Source organism: Hyperolius riggenbachi, chromosome 7 (genome assembly GCF_040937935.1).
Source record: "Hyperolius riggenbachi isolate aHypRig1 chromosome 7, aHypRig1.pri, whole genome shotgun sequence".
Classification (NCBI taxonomy): Eukaryota; Metazoa; Chordata; class Amphibia; order Anura; family Hyperoliidae; genus Hyperolius; species Hyperolius riggenbachi.
In genome coordinates, this window is record NC_090652.1 from 168,819,927 (window position 1) to 168,841,848 (window position 21,922).

General features: G+C 43.4%; 1 protein-coding gene across 4 annotated transcripts in view; it reads right to left on the bottom strand.

Moving 5' to 3' along the window:
* The window catches only part of MYO1B (myosin IB), a 927,952-nt gene that overhangs the window by 200,072 nt on the left and 705,958 nt on the right, over positions 1–21,922 (bottom strand). For all 4 annotated transcript variants that reach the window (XM_068244859.1, XM_068244861.1, XM_068244860.1 and 1 more), the window contains exons 8-9: positions 14,111–14,209; positions 2,153–2,256 (exon numbers count right to left, since the gene is read on the bottom strand). In XM_068244859.1, the coding sequence (XP_068100960.1) occupies positions 2,153–2,256; positions 14,111–14,209 (203 nt within the window). The remainder of the gene's footprint in view (positions 1–2,152; positions 2,257–14,110; positions 14,210–21,922) is intronic.

Consider the following 21,922-nt stretch of genomic DNA (forward strand, 5'->3'; position numbering starts at 1 on the left):
GTATACGCATACTCACCCCTACATACATGAACAATTGGGCGCCCCCCCATCCTTTTTTTCATCTTGTATCGAATAAAGTTTGATTTAGTCGTTTTCTGCCTTTTTCACTGTTGGTCAACATCGCACACCTTTGTGTCTGATTGGTGCTGGCTATGATGACAGTGTTATGTATTAGAGTTGTATTTATAGCTGGCCCCTCTTATGAAGACTGCTTGTTTTTCTGCTTTTTTTCTGTTTGTATATTTAATATTTTGATTGATTTAATGTACAGATTATCGGTTGAGGCAGGGATCTATAGCAACTATATTGCGGTGATCTTGCTGCGTTGTTGCATCCCGCCATCTGGCTGAGCTCTTCCAGAGCTGTACACTCTGATGCGCGGTGATGCAGCTTTCCGCCTCCACCCACTCATCTCTCTATTGGTTTGATTGCGCTTGAAAGTGCGAGTGAGAACGAGGCCATGCCCCCCTGCAGAAGCCGGCAAAACCGTTGGGAGCCACTCATTCATGGGGCGCCATGTCTCCCTGTTTGTCCAGCGTGGCACGGGAATGTAAGAAGGTTTTTTACATCTTGCCTGGCACGCCACCTGTGGAGTCAATCCAGGCCGCCGCTGCACTTCCCCGTGTCCCTCTCCAGCGCACCCAGATTGCCTCCACACTGCCTCTCTTTACAATCTGGACTGCAGCCTTAGGGTCCATAGGCTTGGCTATTCGAACCACCGTATGGTGAAGACAGGGGGGACTGCTGACTTTCACCCACATGCTTAGCCTAATGGTGAAGTTTGGTGAGATAATTCCTGCAATTACTGCTTAGCAATCTTAACAGCTGCTTGAGCTTATATTGCTGTTTCACAAACGGAGTGCTGCCTCCGCTGCTGTGCATTGCTTTTGCTGCTTATCAAGGCTCACTAGACTTGTGGATTGTGGTATTTTTTTGGACTGTCCGGTGTCATCAATGGCTAAAAGTGATCTGCTGCAGTCATAATTACCTCATCCTGGCCGACATTGCATTATCCCTAGGCTGTGTGTTTTGGTGCACCAGTGTGTGTTGTGTATGCCTGGATGCATGGCGGGGTGGCCATCCCATGCGCTTTTAATTTACCTTAGTATTAGTATACATTTTGTGTTATTACATTTTATAAATTCAAATTCTGACATTTTGATAAATTGTTAAAGTATGTTTAGTGTTTTTCAACACTGGCTATTTCTTTGTTTTGACACTTCTCGTTGCATTGTGATTACAACACATTAATTCTGTAGAATAGTAGCTCCCTCAAAAACTCAGTTAAGTCCACTTTCTCAGCCTATCTATGGTAGCTGTTCAGCCGCCAAAACTAGCTCATAAAGTGGCTAATAAATAGGGCTTGTCAATTAGATGGTCAACATTATTGTACTAAACATTAAACTTGAGGAACATCTTGGGCTACTTATACAGGAGAGACACCTTTTGTTACCTGTACAGGGGGGACTATCACTGACTACCTATACTGGGTGGGGGAAGGGTATCACTGACTACCTAATACTACTTGAGGACACATCTAGCTGTCATGTATCTTTTTATTATCTTTTTTTAAAAATTTTTTTACCTCATCTGCTGACCCTTATGCTAGGAATACACGGGTCGATCCGGCGGCCGATTAGCTGCCGGATCGACCCCAGCCGCGACCCCGCTCGTGCGCGCGGATCGATTACCGCTTGTCCCCGCCGGCGCTTCCTTATCAGCGCTCGATTCCCTGCCATTGTCCGCCGGCGGGGATCGAGTGGGCGGGGGTCGAGTGGCTTGATCGGGCCAGCTGAATATTATCAGCTGGCCGGATCAGCTGGTCGATACACGGTACAGAAACGTACCGTGTATCCCCAGTATTAGAGTTTGTGACTGGGCTTATCTGACGGTCATTCTGTTTCTCATCTTTTTTTATGGGAAATGTGGTGGTTGTGGGTTTCTAGATGGCCTATCTGTGGATCAGCTTATCCAAGATTATATATGGTAAATATTTAGCACATTTGCCTTCTTTGAAATGCTTTTATGTGTGGGGTGATTGATTAAACTTCCCCAGTGAATTGAATTCTAGAATATGATAAATTAAGTAAAAAGAAACAGATGATCAGACAAAAAAAAAACATTTTTGTTCCATTAAACTAAAAAATCTTACCCTGACAGTTCTGAAGTTGGATGCATCGTCAACGCCATTTACTTTGGCAGAATCCAGGCTGAGATAGTTGTATTTGCTGAAATCTCGTTCAAGTTTCAGTTTATCTGAGAAATGAAAATGTGAATTACAATGCTCAATCGTGACAAAAAATGAAACATTACAAATGCAGAACTATGGGCTTTTATGCCTGGCATTTACTACAGTGGTTGCCAGCAAATAGCCGGCAATTATTTTTAACCATGGTTATCCTGCTAGAAGTAGTCTTAGAGCTCAACATTAAATGTTAGTGACTACGTTTGAGGCATTACTGTACTGAAAAACTTGAACCAAATTTAGAACCATGATCAGCAGCCTGCTGTTGTGTTTGGTTTATACACTCAGGTGGATAGCTGGATTCAGCAACAACTGTTAGCACAGCTCACGTCAATACCCCTCCTACACACACACACACACACACACACACACACACACACACACACACACACACACACACACACACACACACACACACACACACACACAGTTGAGGTATGGGAGATCCTGCACACACACACAGTTGAGGTATGGGAGATCCTGCACACACACACGGTTGAGGTATGGGAGATCCTGCACACACACACGGTTGAGGTATGGGAGATCCTGCACACACACACACACACGGTTGAGGTATGGGAGATCCTGCACACACACACGGTTGAGGTATGGGAGATCCTGCACACACACACAGTTGAGGTATGGGAGATCCTGCACACACACACGGTTGAGGTATGGGAGATCCTGCACACACACACAGTTGAGGTATGGGAGATCCTGCACACACACACGGTTGAGGTATGGGAGATCCTGCACACACACACAGTTGAGGTATGGGAGATCCTGCACACACACACGGTTGAGGTATGGGAGATCCTGCACACACACACACACGGTTGAGGTATGGGAGATCCTGCACACACACACGGTTGAGGTATGGGAGATCCTGCACACACACACGGTTGAGGTATGGGAGATCCTGCACACACACACACACACGGTTGAGGTATGGGAGATCCTGCTAGGGAGTAGACTTAAGGTGGCCACACACCACACAATTTTTTTATTATTCAAGAATTACAATCAATTTTCTGATTGGTTATAGCATTTAAAAAATCTGTACCACAACTGTGTTAAATTTTTAGCCAAGCATGAAAAAAATGATTGCTTACTCTTAAAAAAATTAATTGCGTTAATTGACTATACCCCACTCTTCAATTTTCATAAAAATTCATCAGAATTTCCACCACTCCCAATCAACATATTGAAGGGGGGGAAACAAAACAAGAATTTCTTTCATTTTTCTGTACAACCAATCATTTCTTGTGAACTGCTGTAAGACTTGATCATTTTACTGTGTTTAGTGTGACCACCTTTATCCTGCAAGGAGTCTTGAAACTCTACTTTAGATGTGAGGGGCTATGGCTGAGGCATCGCCATACAGAAAACCTTGAAGCCAAGTTTAAAACCATGATCAGCAGCCTTATGTTGTGTTTGGTTTGTACACTTAGGTGGATGGTAGGATTCAGCAAAAACTATTAACAGAGCCAGGTCAAGTACCCCCCTCCCCCCCCCCCCCCCCGCCCCCCGTTGCATGTTTGCTGAGAGTAAAGTAGATCTGTGGCTATGCACCCTGTTGGCTTCAATTCACTAAGCATTACCGCATGGGGTAATGCAGATTTTTCCCAACACCTTAATAAACACAGCTGCTAAAATACCCTTTATTTGTGGCTGGGTAGACACATGCTACAGCTGTTTCGCAGGGACTAGCCCTGCTTCATCAGAGACAGTGTGCCATTGTACAACAAATGTTTAAATACAGTAGCCATCACTCTTACCTCCCTCCTCACGCTCAGCTTGACGTCTCAAGTCATGACTGGAATAGAGGCGGTGAGAACCGCGGCTTGCCTACTGGCTGAAGCCTTCCATGTGTCATGCAGAGGAGAGGGGCGTGGTTGAGTGGCAAGCACGGCGTGCGTTCCAGCTGAGTGTGAGGAGGGAGGTAAGAGTGATGGCTACTGCATTTAAACATTTGTTGTACACTGGCACACTGTGTCTGATGAAGCAGGGCTAGTCCCTGCGAAACAGCTGTCAGACTTCGCTATCCCCCACTGCTGTAACTTGCATGTGTCTACCCAGCCACAAATAAAGGGTATTTTAGCAGCTGTGCCCATCTCTTTTCAGGTCTACTTGAATGAACTGTGGATCAATATTGGAGCACACTGCAGGTAAGCCCGGTGTGGTTGCATTTAGTGCCAGTGTCTTTAAAGGGGCACTACAGCGAAAAACTGTAAAATTTAAAATATGTGCAAACATATACAAATGAGAAGTACATTTTTTTCCAGAGTAAAATGAGCCATAAATTACTTATCTCCTATATCGCTGTCACTTACAGTAGGTAGTAGAAATCTGACAGAAGTGACAGGTTTTGGACTAATCCATCTCTTTATAGTGGATTCTCAGGCATATATTTATTTTCAAAAGCACTTAGTGAATGGCAGTTGCTCTGTCCAACTGCCAAAAAACTGTGTAGTGAGCAGGGAGGCTGGCCAGCATCATTGTTTAAATCCTTTTTCGGGAATATCTTTATAAAGAATAAACACCTTGCTGAGAATCTCCTATGAAGAGATGGACTAGTCCAAAACCTGTCACTTCTGTCAGATTTCTACTACCTACTGTAAGTGACAGAAACATAGCAGATAAGTAATTTATGGCTCATTTTACTCTGGAAAAAATGTACTTCTTATTTGTATATGTTGCAACATATTTTAAATTTTACAGTTTTTCACTGTAGTGCCCCTTTAACTCTCTTTGCAACCTTAATAAACACATATTCGCTGAGGCTGATTCTGCATTGAAATGTAAAATTACAGACTATTGAGGTAAACTACCGACTTGCGCTATAATAGCTTAAAACATGTTTATTAACAAGGATTAGAGCATTCGGTAAAAAAATGTAAAAATGCTTGGTAATAAAGACCAGCTCAGACCTGTTATCCCAATCATGTTATGCAATCAGCACACAGTATAATTCAAAGATTAAAGCAGACAGCCAATAGGAAGAGCATCCCCCTCCTGCTACTCACACTATGTGATCCAATGCACTGATGGGCGGGACATGAGAGAAAAAAACACACACAGAGCAGAACTAGACATTCAAAGAGGCTATTCTGTAACCCATTAGACGCACAGATCTATATACTGATACACATAAGAGCCCTCTAGTGGCATGCATGCAATATAAAGGGATGCAGGAAACCTTTTACTCTCTAGTAGTGATGATCTCCGAATTAAATCTGGATGAAATCCGAATGGGTTTCATTTGAATTTCATCCTCCTAATTAGTGCACCTGAATGGCTTGGTGAGGAGGGGTTAAACTTACCCAGCAGCCGTCTTCTTTAATCCATCCCACGCTGCAACACGTGACTACTACGCTTCCACCTTCAACCCGGAAGGAGGAAGTGTTTGTAGTCACGTGACCGCAGTTTGGAACACAGCATGGGACAGATTAAAGAAGACGGCTGCTGGGTAAGTTTAACCCTCCCTCGCCCACCCACTCAGTTGCAGTAATTAGGAGGATGAAATCCGAATGAAACCCATTCAGATATCATCTGGAGATCATCACTACTCTCTAGTAAGCTGTCATAGGATGCAGGAACAGCTGCAGACCATGTGTAAGAGAAGAATCAAAGCTTACTGTAGAGACTCCACTGGTGAGACATCTATATTACTGGGCAGAACTTATATTACCAAATCAAATCTTTAGCATATCTGTAGTTTTGTGGCACTAATAATTCAGCACAGATTTGGGCTAATCTAGAATGTGTAGTCCTACATCTCATATTTTTCATACACAAAAAAGTAGCATTTTAACTGTTTGATTATTAGTATTTTTAGATATCTCGCACCCTTTTGTGTCTTGGAATTAGTTATACTTTTTCCATGTTAATTTTGTTGCTGTAATTACCAATTCTGTATTTTGTACCGATTTTCTATTTTGTACCCATTCTGTATTGTGCATATTGGTATACCAGTAATAGCGAACCTCCCAAACAGCAGCCCAAAAGTTGCTTGTCTATCACAAAGTGAGATGGGTAGGAGGCTGACTCCATGGGCTGCTGTGGGGTGGGTAGGAGGGTGACTCCATGGGCTGCTGTGGGGTGGGTGGGAGGGTGACTCTATGGGCTGATGTGGGGTGAGTGGGAGAGGGACTCCATGGTCTGCCTTTCGTTGGGCCTGTTCTCACTTGGGTGATTAGCTAGCATAATATAAACATAATGGCAGTGATCTTAAGCCGCATCTACACGCGTAGATGCGGCCGCGATGCTCCTTATCAATCGAGCCGCTGATGCGGCTCGATTGATAAGATCCGACAGGACGGATCTCCGCACCGCCGATTCCCTGCTCGATCCCCTGCTCAATCCCCGCGAGGGGACAATGGCAGGGAATCGTGCGGGAGATAAGCGGCGCCGGCGGGGACGAGCGGGCACGAGCGGGGAATCGAATGCGGCGCACGCGCGGCGAGCGGGGACGCGGCGGGCACGCGGAAGAGGCGATCCGGCGGCTAATCGAGCCGCCGGATCGCTACAACCTCTCCCCGTGTAGACGGGGCTTTACTGCCAGAGATCGTGGGTGTTTTGCAATTAGAGGCAATTGCAAGACGTGTTCCCTGTAGCATTTTACTGCAATTCTGGAATGATCGCGATACAATGCTTAAAAAACGCTGATCGCGATTGTTCGGAAACACAAGAGTGTACAGTGATTTTACTGCGCTAATCACGGTTAAATCACCCGCCCAAAACTTATGGCCCATGCTCACGGGCTACAATTGTCGGCACAACACGCGGCGCGCGCGTGTTGCGGCGACAGGTCGCCCGTGAGTATGCGCCGTTGCACGGTCACGCACCCCGAACTGTCGCTCGTCGCTGATGTCGCCAGGCGATTGAACTGCTCAATCGCCTGGTGACAGTTGCTGCCGTAATTCCGCCGCAACTGTTGCTAGTCCGTGTGAGTATGCGGACTAGCGACAGCAACCTCCATTGAGGAATACGGAGCTTCCGGCGGGGGGAGGAGGAACGTCGGCGACAGCTTCCGTCGCGCCGCTGGTCCCTCTTCCGCGTGTGTACGCGGAGGGACCTGGCGAGGAGCTGTCGCCGGCCTGTCGCCCACACGCTCACGTGTGCTGGCGACAGGCCCAAAAAGTTGCCCGTGAGTATGGGCCATAACTGCCAGCATTTTGTTTTTGCAAGTGTGAATGGGCCCTTGCTCTGATCATTAAGCAACACCTGAGCTTTACTGCTGATAACTAGGCCTTATATATAAGCTGATGCTTCCCAGGGTTGCCTTTACATGCCTTCTGTTGTGTTTTCCAATCCGTTGTTGCTCCAATGCTCTGGCCACCTGTCTGTAACCTGATTCCTTATATAAGTGTCTTTGTTCTGAGCTTGATCTTCTATTATCTATCCCATTACTGCTATGTATAGTTTGTGTAGAATTAAATGCTACTATTTGTATTGTGATATTGTCTGCCAACATAGTTTGTGTTTAGTCTTATATTTCATTTCTTTCTTCATTTCACTTTTTTATTGCAGTGTTTGTCAATTCTTCGTTTGTATATATACACTATTTGGTGAATCTTTTCCACACATTTCTGAATTTGAGTCTCCCAGTTATTCTTCAAATCTGGTCTAAACCTGCTGTATGAGCTTTCTGTTGTGGAAATCATTGCAAAAGGTCATGTATACATTTATCCAACGTGACCATTTAACCCTTAATATTCTGCTCTCAAGCATTGATATTTTTAAACCAGCTTTTTTTGTCTCATAGCCTTGGTTCTCTATGTCCTTTATTAACATGTAGCTATTATTTGTGCACTGGTGCCCAAATCTGAACTGTATTTTAAAGTAACTGAGGAAAAGATGTTACCCAATATACAATAAAGGCATCTAAACCAAGCCCAAGGCAGTTTCTAGGCTACATTGCACCCAGGGCGTGCATGCGTGCCTGCCCGGGCACACACACACACACACACACACACATACCCCCCCCCCCCCCCCCCACCACCACCACCACCCCTGTGGAGTCGAGAACCCATATTCTTTAGGGACAGCCACACAGCCACAGGTCACAAGTAGATATGCCTACTTACTAGTGACCAGCCGCTCATCCAGGAGGAAGCAGGGACCAGAACACACAGGCGAATAGAGCCCCTCCATGGGCGCCGAGCACTGACAGCCTGCAGTACCGCAACAGGACATCTGGTGTCATTACACGGTGGTGACATGATGATGACTTGCCGCTGGATGCAGGCAGCCCAGGAGGAGTCGAGTCAAGGAAGGTGATTGAGCTGGTGTTTTTTTTCTTCCATTTGGCTGCACTGCGCGTCACCGGCTCCCTACCGCCTAGCAGTTAAGTCCTTCTTCCTGCGCACCCTTCTTCTACTTGCCGGTTTGCACCCAGGGTGGTCGCCCCACCCGCACTGCCAAAGAAATGGCCCTGACCAAGCCATACCCTACGTTGAAGAAGGGAAAGCATTTCTGTACAGCATTTCTGCTACTATCTCTCCAGAAACAACAAGAGTGGAGGAGCACCCATGCAAAAGGACATGTGGTGTGCCGTAGCTTTAAGATCACTGTACCGATGATCAAACAATGTAGATCCAATGAAGCTGTCAACACCTTCAGTAAGTTATAAGCTCTTTATTGAAAAGCCATTAAAATGACGTCAAAGATAAAAATGGCTATAGTGGCCGACAGCCCGCTGTTTCAAGCTTAATAGATCTTCCTCAAAGCCAGAAGCCATATACAAACTGTGAGGAAAACTTCCTCCTTAAAGGGACCCTGAGCAGTACCCTATATTAAAAAATTTCACTTACCTGGAGTAACGTGGGGGGGGGGGGGAGCCGTGCACATAGCGGGGGGCAGACAACACGCGGCGGGAGACATGCACACAGCGCAGACATGAAGGAGGACAAAGGTACACACACAGGCATGGTGGAGGAGACATGAGGGGGACAGCTGGACGAATGTGGGAGACATTTGGTGGCATGGGACAGACTGATGGACGGCATGGGGCAGACTGATGGAGGACACAGGTACACACACAGGCATGGTGGAGGAGACATGAGGGGGACTGCTGGACGAAAGTGGGAGACATTAGGTGGCATGGGGCAGACTGATAGACGGCATGGGGCGGACTGATGGACGGCATGGGGCGGACTGATGGACGGCATGGGGCGGACTGATGGACGGCATGGGGCGGACTGATGGACGGCATGGGGCGGACTGATGGAAGGCATGGGGCGGACTGATGGACGGCATGGGGCGGACTGATGGACGGCATGGGGTGGACTGATGGACGGCATGGGGCGGACTGATGGATGGCATTGGGCGGACTGATGGACGGCATGGGGCGGACTGATGGACGGCATGGGGCGGACTGATGGACGGTAGGGGGCGGACTGATGAACGGCATGGGGCAGACTGATGGATGGCATGGGGCAGACTGATGGACGACAGAGACATGGGGACACAGGGGAAGACATGGAGGACACATGGGGGACACAGGAGGTTACCGATTGAGGGATAACATGTACATGACGCTCCTGGATATGGACATACCAGGAGTTTATGCCCTCTAAACCTAGGTGCGTCTTATATTCCGGAGCGTCTTATACGGCGGAAAATACGGTAATTGTATTTCTCATCAGTTTATTTTTACCTTTGTATTTCATTACAATTCATAGGAAACAAAATAATTCCTGTAAATTACTAGCATCAATTGTCAAATACCCTAGGTATGCTACTGTCATAAGGGGACAAACAGTCAATGGACTGGGAATTACAGTTAGGTTAATTAATATTTGGACAGAGAAAACTTTTTTCTAATTTTTAGTTCTGTACATTAACACCACAATTTTACATTTTAAATGTAACAACTCAGACACACTTACAGGACCAATATCGCGAAACATTGCAAAATTTAAAATGCATGTAAACACGTACAAATGAGAAGTACATTTCTTCCACATTTAATTGAGCCATAAATTATTTTTCTCCTATGTTTCTGTCACTTACAGTAGGTAAAAGAAATCTGATAGAATCGGCAGGTTTTGGTCTAGTAGTAGTCCATCTCTTCATGGGGGATTCTCAGCATGGCTTTTATTTTTTATTAAAATACTACTTGAAAAGGATTTATATAAAGATGCTGGCCAGCCCCCCTGCTTGCTGTACACGTTTTTGGCAGTTGGTTGGAGCAATTGCCATTCCCTAAGTACTTTTGAAAATAAAGGAAACCCAGAGGTTCCCCCATGAGGAGATGGGCTAGTCCAAAACCTGTCGGTTCTGTCAGATTTCTACTACCTACTGTAAGTGACAGCAACATAGGAGAAAAGTAATTTATGGCCCATTTTACTCTAAAAGAAATGTACTTATTTGTATGTGTTTACATGTACAGGGTGGGCCATTTATATGGATACACCTTAATAAAATGGGAATGGTTGGTGATATTAACTTCCTGTTTGTGGCACATTAGTATATGTTAGGGGGGAAAGTTTTCAAGATGGGTGGTGACCATGGCGGCCATTTTGAAGTCGGACATTTTGAATCCAACTTTTGTTTTTTCAATAGGAAGAGGGCAATGTGACACATCAAACTTATTGGGAATTTCACAAGAAAAACAATGGTGTGCTTGGTTTTAACGTAACTTTATTCTTTCATGAGTCATTTACAAGTATCTGACCACTTATAAAATATGTTCAATGTGCTGCCCATTGTGTTGTCAATGCAACCCTGTTCTCCCACTCTTCACACACTGATAGCAACACCGCAGGAGAAATGCACATCTTGTATCTTCACAGCATAGACAATTGCCTTCAGATGACCCCAAAGATAAAAGTCTAAGGGGGTCAGATCAGGAGACCTTGGGGGCCATTCAACTGGCCCACAACGACCAATCCACTTTCCAGGAAACTGTTCATCTAGGAATGCTCAGACCTGACACCCATAATATGGTGCACTTAGGCTAAAGAAAAAGCCAGCACAGTTCTGGAAAAACATTCTTAGGACAGATGAAACGAAGACCAACCTCTACCAGAATGATGGCAAGAAAAAAGGGTGGAAAAGGCATACCACATAATCTGTAAAGCATGGTGGGGGTAGTGTGGTGGCTTGGGCGTGCCTGACTGCCAATGACACAGGGACACTAGTGTTTATCGATGATGTGAGACAGAGCAGAAGCAGCCAAATTAATTTTGAGATGTTCAGAGACATACTGTCTGCTCAAATCCAGCTAAATGCAGTCAAATTTATTAGACAACGTTTCATGATAAAGATGGACATTGACCCGAAACATAAAGCCAAAGCAACCAAGGAGTTTAGTAAAGCAAAGAGGTGGAAAATTCTTGGATGGCCAGGTGAGTCACCTGATCTGAACCCAACTGAGCATACATTTCACTTGTTGAAGACTAAATTTCGGACAGAAAGGCCCAAAAACAAACTGCAAACTAAAAGCCACTCAAGCAAAGGTCTGGCAGAGCATTAAAAAGGAGGAAGCACAGCATCTGCTCATGTCCAAGAGTTCAAGACCTTAGGCTGTCATTACCTGCAAAGGTTTTTCAACCAAGTATTAGAAATTAACATTTTATTTCCAGTTAATTAATTTGTCCAATTACTTTTGAGCCCCGGAAATGAAAGGATTCTGATAAAAAAAAAAAATGCTTCTATTGCCACATTCTTATGCAATCATTTTGTTCACCCCTCTTAATTAAAGCTAAAAGTCTGCACTTCAACTGCATCTGAGTTGTTTCATTTAAAATTAATTGTGGTAATGCACAAATACAAAATTAGAAAAAGTTTTCTCTATTCAAATATTTATTGCCCTAACTGTATATAGAGATAAGGCTTGTAATTTATACTTATTATTTGTACTTTAGAAGTTATCAGTAGTAACACTACTGAATAGTTCTCAGGCAATCTTCAGTCAGACTACTGTCTGATGTTTTTGAATTAAGCTCATCTACACGTGTAGATGAGGCGGCGATCCGGCAGCTCGATTAGCCGCCGGATCGCCTCTTCCGCGTCCCCGCGCCGGAATCAATACCCGCTCGATTCCCGCGCCGCTTATCTTCCGCTCGATTCCCAGCCATTGTCCCCTCGCGGGGAGCGAGCAGGGAATCGGCGGTGGGGAGATCCGTCCTGTCGGATCTTATTAATCGAGCCGCATCAGCGCTCGATTGATAAGGAACATCGTGGCCGCATCTACGCGTGTAGATGCGGCTTTAGAACCTTGACTGATAGATCAAAGATAAGGGTCACCTTGATGAAAAATAGACTTTGCCTGGTGGAACTATTTTTTATGACTAGCATAGCAAGAATTCTAAAAATGATTACATGATATTTTAACTTGAACCATAGCTCATTAACTTTTCAGTGGAATAAGAAGGTATATTTAAATGATCTTGGAAAGTGGATTATAAGTGAGCAAGGAAAATGGTTTAAAAGTGAATTGCAATAACTTATATAATTTGGGTATTATTTTCCTTATTTTTTTGTGGAATTTATCTTTAAGGCAAAGGGGTAAATGGTTCTTCCCAGAACCCCACAACCCATTCAACATGGAGGAGATGGCTGTCTGCTTGGTTCATTATCAGATCTTATACATAATACAAAGTATTAGAGGCAGAGCATCAGCACTGATGTCAGGCAACTGGCATTGTTTGCAATGGAATAAAGATGGAAGTTTTCGTATTGTATTCCTCTAATTTCAAGTTCTGTGTTTACATTAACATAAAAAAGTTCCCGTGAATCAGAATGGATTCAGTTCTGATGAGTGGAACTGAAGGCTGAGTGGTAAAAGATTTTTACGGGGCACCAATACTAAGCAGATGCTCATTTAAATGAAAAGTGTGTAAAAATGGATTGGCTATACTTTCTGTCAATTCCTTAGATGTTATTTTACCTTCCCATTTTTATATTTATAGTCACTTTCCCATCTTAAAGCGGTTTAACACCCAGCATTACAACTTTGCTTTAAAAGATTGCTTACAGCTTACAAACTATTATGCCAGATTTTTTTTTAAGCAGAAATTCACTGAATGGGTTAAACATGACATTTTAGTGTTGGATTTAACTAGGAATCCGCATCCGTTCTTATCTGTAGTTACAAATGTATCTTTATTTGGAATACAAATAGACCTTTGAAAAGCCTGCCGGGGAAGCCCTCTTTGTTCTCTCAGAGCAGTGTTTGTTTGTTACATTGTAGATAGATACATTTGTAACTAAACATGCAAGCACGGAGGAGTATTTCTAGATAAATGCAGCACTAAAATGTCATGTTTAATCCATTCAGTGAATTTCTGCTAAAAAAAAAATCTGGCATAATAGTTTATAAGCTGTAAGCAATCTTTTAAAGCAAAGTTGAAATGCTGGGTGTTAGACCACTTTAAATGTATAGTTTTTATTCATAGTCTATTTTTAGATAGCAGAAAATAAAGGATATCGGTCACTGCAAGTGCAGATGGCTCTGCAAGCAAGCTTGTATGTGTTGTGGAAAGGCGACATGCTTTTGGGACCAATAATGCATCAGTTGTGGTGGACGGGAGGTTTTCTAGGCACTGCTGTATTTACATTTTCACATACCAGACTAGGAGACAGTGGGTGCAGGACACAATCTATTTAGCATACTTTTCTGTCTGTTCAAAAACTAATTGGAAAATGGACTAACACTGAAGCCAACAGAATCAACTGATCCATCCGAAACTGAATATTTATCCATTTTTACAGGATCAGTCTTTCATCAGGGACAGTGTGAACCGAGCATTAATGAGTTATGGGGTAAATGTACATATAAAGATGTGAGCTAAGATATGGTTAAATGCACTATTTAAAAAAATTGTCTAAATCAATACATTGAAAAAAAAAACTTACTTAGAAGATCCTCAGAGCCACCAGACAAGAGCTGATAAAAAACGTGGAAATTTCGTTCACCTCTTGGTTGCCTAACAACACGAGACTTTTCAAGGAGATCTAAACATAAAACACATAACAATTCAGAAATCAAACTGTCCAATATACATAACACAATATGTTAGGTATAATATTCGGCATTGTGGAGCTAGTGCTTATAATAGAGGGTCATTTGCTGTACAGATTCCATTTAGGTATAACATATATACACATTAAATAAACACACATTTTTCTAACACACACACACACACACACACACACACACACACACACACACACACACACACACACACACACACACACACCGGTGATGCTAGCTGCAGCTTTGCGAGCCCTTTTAAACTTTCTGCATAGCTATGAATTAAATCATGATCTATGAGCTAACACTTTGACATGAAGAATACTGGAAACTGGGCATTACAGATATTAATCCCCACCCGTGACCTTTCAGATCTTGCAATGTGTGTGTGGGTGTGAAGGCATCTAGGAGTAAAACAAGTGATCAGGTGAAACAGCACAGAAATATGAGCTGCTGACATAGTATCTGAGGTAGTAAAGCACATGGATGGAAGTAAAGGAAGTGCAAAGGCAAAATAAGCCATTCGTAGGGTTTTCTGTTGACATTAGAGATGTTCAATGGGATGTCAATTACTCCAGCTAACATGAAAATTGTATGCAGCTTAGTTTTGAGCTATTCAAATGTCCTTCTTGTTGACTTTGATTGATCTAATTCCAGGCAGCATTCAATCTCCATTATATTTGCATTCAAGCCGAAAGTATCAACATCTCATTGACCATCTCTTATCAAACAAACCTGAGGTAGAAGATGTGACAATCCAGCCCCCTGATCCCGTCTGATCTGATCCCATTAGCATACGCAGGAAGTAGGGTGAGCAGACTGACAATAGAGATTGGTCATGCAGCTGCCGACAATATGTAAGGTGGCAATCACTCACCAATCCCGTATTACTAGGCCACTGTTGCCATGCAGGTCTCATGCACTAGAGACTTCTGGAGGCAAATTCACTGTGTGGGTAGTAAATGGTTAAAATTGGTTGGAGGTGCCCATACATGTACAAACCCGATTGTATGTACAATCAGTAACTAAAAAATATCGGTTTCGCAATGGAAATCGGGTAATCTCACTGCCACCACTCTTCCAGTTCGGTAGGGAGGGAAGAGGCTCCCGCTAGCTATTCCTAAAAGGAAGAAAACTGTTATTTACAACCTAACTAGCAAAACGACAATTTAGAAGCAAATAATAAAACAATGCGGTAGAATGACTGACTCTTCAGAGGGCAGATTCGTTGTAGCAACAATCAGATGACCAGAACAGGCACAAGACTGAACGATAAAATCGTTAAAAGTTTTATTCTTAAACTACATACACATAGCATACTTTAGCCCACAGGTAAATATACCTGTCCGGCAGAACAGATTGGTTTGATAGAAAGAGAATAGAGATGAAAAGAAACAGAATGTCTTTAATGTACAGTTCAAATACCGTGCGGCAATCGCAAGTCTTTGGAGGAAGTCCGAGATGGCCGATTGCTATAGAGGCCAAGAGGCCCTTTGTGAGAAATAACTCAAGTGAGGTGCCAGTGTCCAGCTGGCTGTCCGATGTTATAGACAAAGATTTCAGATGACGGACCCTTGACAACCTGGGCCCAGTTAAGGTTATACCCCTCACTTCAGCAAGGAGGAGTTAGGGGCAGGGATCACACACCTCTTTGGAACATGAAATGTGCCATCCCCTTCTCATGGACACAGGAATATATCTGAATCATGATAGGTATTCTATCTCCAAAACCGTACAGGCTATGTTAACCACTTCAGCCTATCTGGACGGATCTGCTCATCCAGATAGGCGCATTGCGGGCTAAATGGACGCACAAGTACGTCCAGCGTTATTTCCGAGGGTGCGCGCGCATGCGCGCGCACCCGCCGCTCGTTCACAGCCCAGCCGACGGAGCGCTAATTGGTTCAAGGGACCAGCAGGTCCCTTAACCAATCAGATGAGTTTACAGGCAGAATGCACATTGTTACAGCCAGTAACAATGTACATTCTGCTAAATGTTTATAAACAAAGTTTCCCTTTCTCTCTCTCACAGCTCTCTGTCATCACAGATTCTGTGAGTGATCTGTGCTGACAGGAGCTGAGAGAGAGACTGCAGCAGTGTGGTAGGACTTATATTATTAAAATTTTGCCCCCCATTCCTTGATTTTAACCCCATATCTACCCCCTTATCTCCTGATCCTCCCTCTCCTTGCCATTTATTCTTTCTAACCTCCCTTCCTAACTTTTGGGTATTTTCACCCTCTCTACTCTTTCTATATACTCTTTCTATCTACCTTCTATCTACTCTTTATCTATTTTATCCATCTATTTCAATAAAATAAAAAAAAAAACTGTCACTTTAAAAAAAAAAAACAAAAAAAAAAACACAATCTATTTCTTTCTTTTTCTTCTTACTTTTTATTTCTATCTCTTCTTTTTAGTATGGCGAGGAGGCGCTTTTCTTTGCAGGAGGCAGTCGCCTTCTGCGAGCAGAGCAGCAGTGAGGAATCTGGGGATGACTCAGGCAGCGAGTGGTCCCCTCCGAGCGACTCTGATTCAGGTACTGAAAGCTCAGAGTCCGGAGGGCTGCCATCTCACCAATTGTGTTGGGATGATCCTGATTCCCCTGATGAGGAACCATCAGGACAGTCAGAGGCCATAGCTGGGGTCTCAGCGGGCAACACCACAGCAGCCAGCAGCAGCAGTGGGCAGACAGGAGCCAGCAGACAGGAACCAACTGGAGAGTCAGAGGCCATAGCTGGGGTCTCAGCGGGCAACACCACAGCAGCAGCAGTGGGCAGACAGGAGCCAGCAGACAGGAACCAACTGGACAGTCAGAGGCCATAGCTGGGGTCTCAGCGGGCAACACCACAGCAGCCAGCAGCAGCACTGGGCAGAGGGGAGCCAGCAGACGGGGTGAGCGGCCATCGGTACCTTGCAGGCAGCCAGTACCAGATCATATCCTTAATGGCACTTGGTCACCCCCTAATTTTGAGGTGCCCAATATACCACCCTTTACAGCCACTCCTGGTGTGTCAGTGCCTATTGACAATCTGTCACCCATTGAGCTGTACCAGCTCTTTATTACGGTGGACTTTTGGCAGCATATGGTTGAGCAGACTAATCTCTATGCTGAACAATTTTTAGCTGAAAACCCAACCCACTGGACTGTGACAAAATGGAAGCCCACCAACGTGCCCGAATTAAAAATTTTCATTGGCTTGAATCTCAGCATGGGTGTCACAACAAAGCCACAACTGAGAATGTATTGGTCCAAGGACCTCTATCATAGCGCGCCCCTCTACCCAGCAACAATTAAAAGGCAGCGATTTGACTTGCTATCTAAATTTTTTCATTTGAATGATAATACCAACCATGTTTCACGGACTGACCCTGCCCATGATAGGTTATTCAAGTTAAGGCCCATGCTGACCCACCTTACTGCAGTATTCCGAGATCTCTACACCCCAGACCGTGACATTGCAGTGGACGAGTCCCTTGTACCATTTCATGGTAGACTTGCCATTAAACAGTACATACCTAGCAAGAGGGCAAGATATGGGGTAAAAATGTACAAGGCATGTGAGAGTGGCACTGGCTACACCTTCGCCTTTACAGTATACGAAGGCAAGGACTCCGCTTTACAGCCAGCTGGGTGCCCACAGTACATTGGCACCAGTGGGAAGATTGTTATTGATCTTTTAACCCCTTATCTCCACGAGGGGTACCACCTCTATGTAGATAATTTTTATTCAAGTTTACCTTTGTTTAAGTTCCTGTACTCAGCCAAGACTGGAGCATGTGGGACGGTTAGATCCAACCGTGTGGGCCTCCCACTACAGGTACTGAACAAAAAACTACATAGAGGACAGTCCTACAGCCTCAGATGTGGCGAACTCCTCGCACTAAAATACTTTGACAAGAGGGATGTGTTGATCCTAACAACGATCCACAGTGAGGCCACCGTTCCTGCCTCGTCAAGAGGGGAGGGAACTGTAAAACCACAGGCTGTAGTGGAGTACACCAAGAAAATGCGAGCAGTGGACTTGGCAGAGCAAAAACTGGCTCCTTATATGCTAAGAAGAAGGTGGAGGGCATGGTATAAGAAGATAGCCTATTACTTGCTGGAGGTGTCAATGCAGAACGCATTTGTCTTGTATGCAAAAGCAGGCGGAAGGGACACCTTTGTGCAGTTCCAGGAGAAAGTCCACAAGTCTCTAATTTTTGGCCCTACCCAAATCGCTCAGCAAAACGATCCGATTTATTTGGAGAATACCCTCAGACTTAAAGAAAGACACTTTCCTGCCCTGATCCCCCCAAATGAAGTGAAAGCCACCCCTATGAGAAGATGCAGAGTGTGTGTGAAACACAAGATGAGGAGGGAGCCCAGATATTTTTGCCCGGATTGCCCCTCAGCCCCAGCACTATGCGTTGCTACTTGCTTCAGGACATACCACACTCTTCCACATTATTAATTTCTTCTTCTTCCTTTTTTTTTTGGGGGGGGGGGCGTCTATATTTTTTTTAAACCTGGACATATTTTACTGGCCTTTTACTGTCCCTTAAGAAGCTCCCATTTGGCCTACCAATGTGTTTCTGAGGTGTTGGAGGAAACTGGATGCTTGGGAGAAGCCCAGAAACATAATCAAGCTGCCAAATTGAACTTTGGACCCTGCTTCCAAATTGAACTTTAGCCACATGCTTGGAATGAACTATGCTGACCCCTCCCTTCTTCTGACCCAGCAATTTGCTTTGGCTTCTGACACCTGACTTCTGACCTCTGACTTTTCTCCAATCCTGCTAGACGTCCAATGGTAAGTTCCATTGTATTTGTCATCATTGTCATTTGGTTTTCTTTTAACCGTGACAAGCTGTAGAATAGATTTTGGTGTGTTTTAGGATTGAGGCCTATGTCATGTGAATTCTTCATACTGCCAAACTGGAAAAAACTGTTCAAAAATGCAATTTTCAGAGTTATGGTGCAACTTTAGCAAAACCGCATACGTCCCAATGTTACCAAATATGTATATCTGAGTAGGCCTGGGTCTCTAATTTTCAGAATGGTAACATTTATGACATGTATTGAATGTTCTGACACTCCATGGGCGTTGCTAAGAAAGAATGACATTGCTGCATTTGTTGAAAAAAATGACTTTGAAAAATCCATTGGCGCTACTTGCGGTTAATAGTGTGCTGTGAGCCCAAAACACTATGTGATTATGTATATAGGGTATCTTTTTAACCGTGACAAGCTGTAGAATAGAATTTGGTGTGATTTAGGATTGAGGCCTATGTCATGTGAATTCTTCATACTGCCAAACTGGAAAAACTGTTCAAAAATGCAATTTTCAGAGTTATGGTGCAACTTTAGCAAAACCGCATACATCCCAATGTTACCAAATATGTATATCTGAGTAGGCCTGGGTCTCTAATTTTCAGAATGGTAACATTTATGACATGTATTGAATGTTCTGACACTCCATGGGCGTTGCTAAGAAAGAATGACATTGCTGCATTTGTTGAAAAAAATGACTTTGAAAAATCCATTGGCGCTACTTGCGGTTAATAGTGTGCTGTGAGCCCAAAACACTATGTGATTATGTATATAGGGTATCTTTTTAACCGTGACAAGCTGTAGAATAGAATTTGGTGTGATTTAGGATTGAGGCCTATGTCATGTGAATTCTTCATACTGCCAGACTGGAAAAAAACTGTTCAAAAATGCAATTTTCAGAGTTATGGTGCAACTTCAGCAAAAGCGCATACGTCCCAATGTTACCAAATATGTATATCTGAGTAGGTCTGGGTCTCTAATTTTCAGAATGGTAACATTTTTGACATGTATTGAATGTTCTGACACTCCATGGGCGTTGCTAAGAAAGAATGACATTGCTGCATTTGTTGAAAAAAATGACTTTGAAAAATCCATTGGCGCTACTTGCGGTTAATAGTGTGCTGTGAGCCCAAAACACTATGTGATTATGTATATAGGGTATCTTTTTAACCGTGACAAGCTGTAGAATAGAATTTGGTGTGTTTTAGGATTGAGGCCTATGTCATGTGAATTCTTCATACTGCCAAACTGGAAAAAACTGTTCAAAAATGCAATTTTCAGAGTTATGGTGCAACTTCAGCAAAACCGCATACGTCCCAATGTTACCAAATATGTATATCTGAGTAGGCCTGGGTCTCTAATTTCCAGAATGGTAACATTTATGACATGTATTGAATGTTCTGACACTCCATGGGCGTTGCTAAGAAAGAATGACATTGCTGCATTTGTTGAAAAAAATGGCTTTGAAAAATCCATTGGCGCTACTTGCGGTTAATAGTGTGCTGTGAGCCCAAAATGCTATGTGATTATGTATATAGGGTATCATTTTAACCGTAACAAGCAAGAGAATACAATTTGGGTAGTAAGAAAGTTGAGGCGTATTTCATGTTGGTATTGGTATTGGTATTTTCATAAACTCTGTACCAAAATAAAACACTTGTAAAACCCCCAAAAAGTGACAGATTTGAAAAAAGAATACATAAATCTTTACCTTAGGGACTCAGCTTTGTAAATATGTATGCCATGAGGGCGTATTCCTGTTAGTTATGCAAATAAGGACTTTTAATCCTTGGTAGCGTACAATGAGAAAACAAAAAACACAACATAGAAAAAATACACCTTTATTTCCAAACAATATACTGTCACTATACTTTGTACTAGGGACATAATTTATATGTTGTGATAACCAAGACATATGGGCAAATAAAATGTGTGTATTTTATCTATAGTAATATTGTTTATTTTAAAACTATAGGGGATGGAATTTGAGAAATAGTGTATTTTTTCATTTTTTCCTTGGTTTTCCACTATAAAATGCATAGAAAATAAAGTATTTACTGAAAACAAGTATCGCTCACAAAAAGCTTGATTTGTGGCAAAAAAAACAAGATATAAATCATTTATGTGTGATGAGTAGTGAAAAAGTTATTGGGGAATGAATGGGAGGAGTGCTGAAAGGGGAAAAGTGTCTGCGTGCTGAAGGTGAAACACCTGTAGGCTGAAGTGGTTAAATCTAATAACATTTTTAGGTCTATCAGAATTTATTGATAACAATATCAAACTTGAGGGGTCAAACCCCTTGGGGTATTAAAGGGTTACTTTAAACCGGTCTTACGCTAGATCTGGGAGTCCGATTGGTCCAGAAACCTCTAAGAACCAGCGTTCTGCGGAATACCACAACCTGTGCAAATTTGATGGGCATAGAGATTTGCTATGCCATGAATTATGAGGAATATGTGCAGAAAATATGAATATTGGGGATTCCTGGGCCACAGTAGGTCAGCTTCTTTCAGAAAGAGTTGACAAACTCAGCCGGAAGTCTTTGATGCTCGGACAGCAGGGCTAAGTGTCAGATTCCCTGCTGAGATCGGGGCCGATCAGTCTGGAGAAGGATGCTTTTAATTGGTTCTGTCAGGCTGATATCTAACCTTCCTGGGTAGTGGTCATGCAATATCAGTGAAGATATACCAAATCCACTCCAGCCCGGGAATATTCATCCGACGTAGAGCATATCCTTTTAGCTCTTATTAAATTGGCCCTTCGGTATTGCTCTCATGGTGTGGGGATGGTGATAGCTATCCTTCCTAGTCTTTAAAGAGTAACTGTCAGGCTGCAGAAGCTAATTTAAACCTCTATTCTCCTGTGTTAAACAGTTTAGAAG